Genomic DNA, 7,229 nt, shown 5'->3' on the forward strand with positions numbered 1-7,229 from the left:
AAAATGAAAGTTTCAGATGTAAAAATTATTATTAAACGTATATTTGATTGATAGGTCTAATATGGTTAAGATAAATTTAAGTAACTTGTATGGTCAAAGATGATCTGGACCTGGTCTTTTCCTGATGCATTTTAGTTTTTTGAATGGCTGGAGCAGACACTGATATTTAAAGCTCTGTCCACACGATCGAGCATGCCCGACTAGCAAACAGTGATACCAGACCACAATAGTTAGTAAGAATGAGGGTTAATGACGTCAGAAGCGGGAAATCCACGGACAGGGATCTGGCATCATACAGTGTTGCCAGATCCCTGCCTTTAGTTTTCCCGCTTCTGACCTCATTAACCATCATTCTTACTAACTATTGTGGTCTGGTATCACTGTTTGCCCGTCGGGCATGCTCGATCGTGTGGACAGGGCTTTAAATTCTGACTAAATACTCGTAAGTAATGGTTACCTATAGATTGGGTCATGCTGGATTATCATGTTCGTAATACTAGGCAGCCAGTTAATTCTAATAGTCAGGCCTTCTCCATCATGAAGTTCAATACTGTGACCAAGTAGAGGAATGATCCTCCTAATCGGGTAGTTGAATTGGTAGAACTTCAAAAGTTCCAACTTGTAACAAATGTTTTTATGTTGAACAGGCTGACATAAGTCTTTTTATAGTATATATATGAAATGTTTTGTTTTAATTGATCATTATTTCTCAGATTGCTTATTTGTTTCCTTATTTCCTTTCCTCACAGGGCTTTTTTCCCTGTTGGAGCCCTTGGGCTTTCAGCATCTTCCTTTCACAACTAGGGTTGTAGCTTAACTAATAATAATAATAATAATAATAATAATAATAATAATAATAATAATAATAATAATAATAATAATGGGTGGATCCAGGAGTTGTGGCCACGATGTATGCCTCCCAATGCCCTTTGAATAAGTCAAAGTTATTAGTTCCATTTCTGATGGGCAATTCCAAAATGTCCCTCGTTTAAAGATGGGAGCTTTTAAAGAGTCAAGATATGACTCACTCCAGTTGACGTGATGCTCAAAGTTTTCTAAGCCACACCTGACACATGTTTTGTGTGCAGATGATCTCTGTGATAGTGAATGTCTATAGTCTACCTCGCCAAACCACCAAGATTGAAATAAGTTCCAGTTCCAGATCATATTTTTCCACTCAACTTAGCCTATATATACCTAAACAGATTAAAATGTAATCGACGTTTAACCACATACTTTATATACTTATATATACAGTAAATATATAATATACAGTATATGCATAATTTGTATATAAGTATATATTGAATAAGGGTAAACTTTGATTTTATGTTAATCTGTTTTTTTTTAATATAACTAACGAGGAGATATATATATATATATATATATATATATATATATATATATATATATATATATATAATATATATATATATGTATATATATATATATATATATATCAAAATGTTATCCGAGAAAAGATCTTACCTGAAGTTGAAGAGGCTGCCGATAGGGGCTTCACCGAGTCTCTCGTAGACTGTTTAACACAGCCCAAAGCTGTCCCCATCATAAAATCATGTTATATCACTTGGATCCAAAAACCCACCTAGAGATGGTGAATCTTATTCATTTCACCTGAGAGTGAGAGCTTGAAGTCCTTCACACATATTTTCTACATATTCAGACATCATAAAAAAGCGTCTTCAATTGAGCTAATAACACTGGTTTTCAAACGTGGTGTTTACATCGGCACTCAGAAGAACACCAGCATAATATTTATATATTTTCTATCAAAACTATTTAAGAATAGAATCCACCTTTCCATTCAGTAAAGATATCACCAGATCTACCTGTAATTTAGCAGAAAAACGTAAAGAATAATGACCACATAACATTAGTTCAGTGCTACCCCATCCGCAAAAGAATTTCCAATTCACAAGTGAAGTAATGCGTTTGAATCCCAGTTATCAGATCTTTTCTATTAACTAGGTTTTCTTCGTGATAATTTTGCAATTTTCTTGTACTTTCAAAAGCTATTATCAACAAACCTATAAATTTGACGTTACTTGTATGCCTTACTCTTATCATTCAGTTTACACAGAAAAAAAGGGACACCCTCTATTAACTATTTAATATATTTTTCCAAAATTAACAACGAAACTTTGTGGCTCTCATTTTGTGTTTTCACTCAACCAATCGATTGCTTTTTTTTCAGACTTTTGCCAAAACCAAGTCTGATATTTTTAGCGTTTTTGGTTTTGCGTACGACACTTTATTTCGGGAATCGTTTAGACTTCATTTTCAACGTCAGAGTTTACACATCCATTTGAATGAGGTCAACATAGTTCCCAAACTGAACATCTCATGGTAATAATAAGACAGACACATTTCAAAAGCACTGGATTAAAAAACATCACACTGATGCCCCAAATGGAGGGAGCGACAATGAGTCACAATGAGGCCCCAGAAGCCAAGAGAATGTGTGGCTTTTAACGAACTCTGTTCACCTTCAATCACAATTTTTCCTGTAAGAATTAAAACTAGATAGAGACTTCGCAGGAAAATAGGATAAACACTGGTATATAATTCTTTCTGAAATGGTTCTTTAAGAGTCTAATCAAATACTCTGCGCTCATCATTTTGTCATCGTTCACTTGCCAGGTTTGCATTTATCTTGCTCTTTTCACATTTGGTCGGTTCAGACATATCAAATTATGTATGTATGTATGTATGTATGTATGTACGTATGTATATATATATATATATATATATATATATATATATGCATATATATATATATATATATATATATATATATATACATACATATATATATATATATATATATATATATATATCAAAATTAGAAAAACTTGGAAATATCAAATAGAGTTAAATGAGGGTCATATGTTTTGCTTCAGAGGGTATGAAAGAAACAAAAAAAAATTAAGTGGGTTTTCTTATAAATAAAAATCTTGCAGGTAACAGGAGAATTTTGTAGTAATAAAGATACAATTGAAGGATTAATCAAACTAAATAAGAACTATAAAATGAAGATCGTTCAAACATATGCACCAACAAAATCCCATACAGAGGAAGAAATTGTTTTGGGTGATTTTAATGCTTAAGTAGGTCTAAAGAAGAGATGGGAATCAGCAGTAAGTGAATTTGGTGTAGGCAAAAGGAATGACAGAGAAGACATGCTTACAGAATTTGCTGAAAGAAACAATCTTGAAATCATGAACTCCCTTTATATATATATATATATATATATATATATATATATATATATATATATATATATACATACATATATATATATATATGTATATATATATATATATATATATATATATATATATATATATATATATATATATATATATAAAGGAACATAGAAACTGGACATGAAGCCTAAATGGAGAAACGATAAACAAAATAAATTTCATTCTCAGTGTTAATTTAGTTAAATATGTAACAATATTAAACACTGAAGTTCGTGATCTAGGTGTATCTCTTGACTGTAACTTGTCTTTCAATGCCCAAATAAATAATGTAGTAAAAACTGCTGGTTATCATCTTAGAGACATTGCTTTTATAAAGAAGTACCCGGATGAACTTTCTGTAAACTTGTGACTACTGCAACTCCATCTACTACAATTTACCGAAAGTGCAACTTAAAAAATTACAAAACATAATAAACAGAGGAGCAAGACTTAGTGATTCACACTGGCTGCCTATATAAGTGATAATTGAGTTTAAAATATGTACAATAACCCATCAAGTTATCAGAACCGGACGTCTAAAATATCTAAGAGAATTGCTACATATTGCGCAACCAATAAATCGTGTTGACACAAGAATAGTTACAGATGGCTTCAAATTATTGAAACCTTGATGCATGTCTACTGTAGGCTCTAGAGCCTTTGGATAAGTGGCCCCGAGACTACACAATAAACTCCCACGAGAAATTCGAAAGATTGAAGATATTAAGGCTTTCAGGAGGAAACTGAAGACTTACTTATTTCATGAGTCATTTGACAGTGACGATTTAACAGTAAATGAGCAATATGTGATATGAAATGTTGAATACTCTGAACGAACAAGATAAAGCGACAGTGGAGGTCCTGTAGAGAGTAGGGTTCCCCTGCTGTATAAGACCGGATAAACATCCGTCAAAGTAAGTCAGCAAAAAATCTGATGAGTTTAGTTTTTAACAATCTAAATAGGTACTCTCAGCTACAAGATGAAAGGGAATCAAGTAAAGGAGAAATGAACAGCAATTTAACAAAATTTGTATTCCAATCAGCACAATATATCGGTGGACAAGTAAAGGAGAAATGAACAGCAATTTAACAAAATTTGTATTCCAATCAGCACAATATATCGGTGGACAAGTAAAGGAGAAATGAACAGCAATTTAACAAAATTTGTATTCCAATCAGCACAATATATCGGTGGACAAGTTCCTAAACAAAATCAAGGAAAACTACCCCAAAAAAAACCCACCAAAAACCCAATATGGAAAAGATTGAAAATGAGAGTAAAATCCAAGAGAGATGAAATATAATTATCTGAACTATCCAAAACAATAAACAAATTGAAAACCCAAGGCATTCGTAAACTCAATCCGACGAAAATTGAAGAAACACTAAAGAAAGTAAGAATCATCAAATTGATAAAAAGAAGACTTGAAACGGAGTGCCAACAGATGTTTGCTTTAAGGGATGAAAAGGAAAATATCAACAATAGACATGGAGTGATAAAAATTGCAGAGGATTTCTATACAATGCTATAAATTAGTGATATAAGAAATAATTTTGTCAATAGAAATAATGAAACAACTGAGCCGGTATCAAACGTAGCATTAGTAGAAGTAAAGAAAGCATTACAAGAGGCAAAAGAGCAGGAGAAGATGGCCTTACAATTACTTGATAATATGAGGATATTTCATAGTTGTAAAACTCTCTGAACTTTACACAAAATGTCTGTAGAAATGGTCTATACCTACAGCTTGGAAAAACTATCATTATACCAATTCACAAAAAGGGAGACACAAAAGACCTGAAAAATTACTCTCCGTAATATACATAAAATATTGGCAAAGATCTTATCAGGCCGAAAAGAAAGACAGCTAGACTTTAATCGACCAAGAGAGAAGACAGACTCTAAGTGGGTCTTCAACTACTGACCTCTTCTTCTTTGTCTGCATCTTTTTTCACTTTTATGTGGGGTCGATGTTTCTGGCCAGCGTTCTCCATCTACCTCTGTCCCACACTTCATCACCAGTTAATCCCTTTGTTCGAAGGTCATCCTTGATACAGTCCATCCACCTTCGCTTTGGTCTCCCTCTCCTTCTCATTCCCTGTACCTCCATTTCCATCACTCTCCTCCTAATATACTGTTCATCTCTTCTCATGACATGACCATACCACCCCAGTCTACTTTCTTGGATCTTATTTGATAGTTCTCTAACTCCTATGGTACCCCTAATTACCTCATTCCGTATCTTATCTCTTCTTGTCACCCCACACATCCCTAAACATTCTCATCTCTGCCACATCCAGTTTCTTCTCATCTGTCTTCTTTGTTGCCCACGTCTCCGCTCCATACATCATTACCAGTTTCACAACTGTCCTGTGTACTTCACTTTTCAACTTAACACCTATTTTCCTGTCGCATAGTACTCCAAGCACTTTTTTCCAATTCTTCCATCCAGCTTGTATTCTGTGGCTTATTTCTGCCCCCAGATCACCATCCTCAGCAATTGTTGATCCTAAATACCTGAAATTTTCAACTCTTCTCAATCTCTCTCCTTGTAAACTAAATTCCCCATTAATCCCATTTTTCAATCTCAAATACTCTGTCTTTTTCCTGCTGATCTTCAATCCTCTATTTTCCATTTATCTTCTCCACTCCTCCAGTTTCTCTTCTACTACCTCTCACCTAGTGCTACACAGTAAAACATCATCAGCAAAAAGCATACACCAATGAGACTGATCTCTAATACCTTGTTACTACATCCATGACCAGATCAAACAGGTAAGGGCTCAATGCAGACCCTTGATGTAGTTCCACACTTACTGGGAAACTTTCTGTTACGTCTATACTGCTCTTAACGTTTGTTTGTGCCCTCTCGTGCATATCTTGGGTGATTCTTGCGTATTTCTCAGGGCTCTCCTTTTTCTCTCATACATCTCCACAGCTCTTGACGTGGTACTCGATCGTATGCCTTCTCCAGGCCATTAAGACCATATGTAATCCTTTCTGTTTCTCCCGATGTTTTTCTATCATCTGCCTCAAAGCAAATATTGCATCTACAGTCCCTCTTCCAAGCATGAATCTAAATTGTTCCTCACCAATTGTTGTTTCATCTCTGAGTCTCTTCTCAATGATCTTCTCCCATATTTTCATAGTATGGCTTATCAATTTTATGCCTCTGTAGTTGCTACATTCCTGGATGTCTCCCTTCCCCTTATAGATGGGAATGATTAGGCTTCCTCTCCATTCCTCTGGCATCTTTTCCTGATTGAAGGTCTTTTACGTCAGGTCCCACAAGATATCTATGTCTTCCTCTCCAAGACTCTTCCACACCTCTACTGGTATATTATCCGGTCCTGCAGCTTTATTATTTTTCATCTTCTTTACTGCTTGTTCTACTTCTCTTCTAGTCACTCCTATTGTAGCTGCCTCGTTTGGGAGTTCATCTTCAAATACAGCTCTTGAGTTCTCTTCATTCAATAGTCCTTCAAAATAAGTTTCCCACCTTCTTTTCATTTCATTCTCTTCTACTAGAACTATACCACTACTATCTTTTATTTGCTTTATCTGTGTCAGGTCTTTAGATGCAGCATCTTGGACCTTAGCAATTCGTAATATTTTCTTCTCTTCTTCTGGTGTTTCCATCTCTTTATAGACTTCATTCAATGTCTCTGCCTTCGCCTTTGCTACTGCTCTTCTTGCTTCTTTCTTTGCCTGTTTATAGTTTTCTTGATCCTGCTCTTGTTTGGATAGATCTGCCTTCTTCTTGGCCTCTTTCTATTTTTACCCGTTCTTGCACCTCGTCATTCCACCACCACGATTCTTTATCGTTTGGGGGTGTTCTTCCTGATGACTTTCCAAGTACTTCCTCACCAATCCTTAGAATCACTTTACTATTCTCGGTCCACCAATCTTGTACATCCTCATGTAACCTTACTGCTTCCATCACTCTTTCCTTAAACGGTAGT

General features: G+C 34.9%; 1 protein-coding gene across 7 annotated transcripts in view; it reads right to left on the bottom strand.

Moving 5' to 3' along the window:
* The window catches only part of LOC137622964 (cytochrome b5 reductase 4), a 200,037-nt gene that overhangs the window by 108,522 nt on the left and 84,286 nt on the right, over positions 1-7,229 (bottom strand). For 3 of the 7 annotated variants that reach the window (XM_068353559.1, XM_068353563.1, XM_068353561.1), the window contains exon 2: positions 1,489-1,850. The exons of 3 other annotated variants lie outside the window; for them this stretch is intronic. In XM_068353559.1, the coding sequence (XP_068209660.1) occupies positions 1,489-1,570 (82 nt within the window). In that variant the 5' untranslated portion in view covers positions 1,571-1,850. Of the gene's footprint in view, positions 1-1,488; positions 1,851-2,507; positions 2,526-7,229 lie in introns of all 7 variants that reach the window. One more of the 7 variants, XM_068353560.1, reaches the window with a different exon arrangement.

This window comes from Palaemon carinicauda, chromosome 30 (assembly GCF_036898095.1).
Source record: "Palaemon carinicauda isolate YSFRI2023 chromosome 30, ASM3689809v2, whole genome shotgun sequence".
In the NCBI taxonomy this organism is placed as follows: domain Eukaryota; kingdom Metazoa; phylum Arthropoda; class Malacostraca; order Decapoda; family Palaemonidae; genus Palaemon; species Palaemon carinicauda.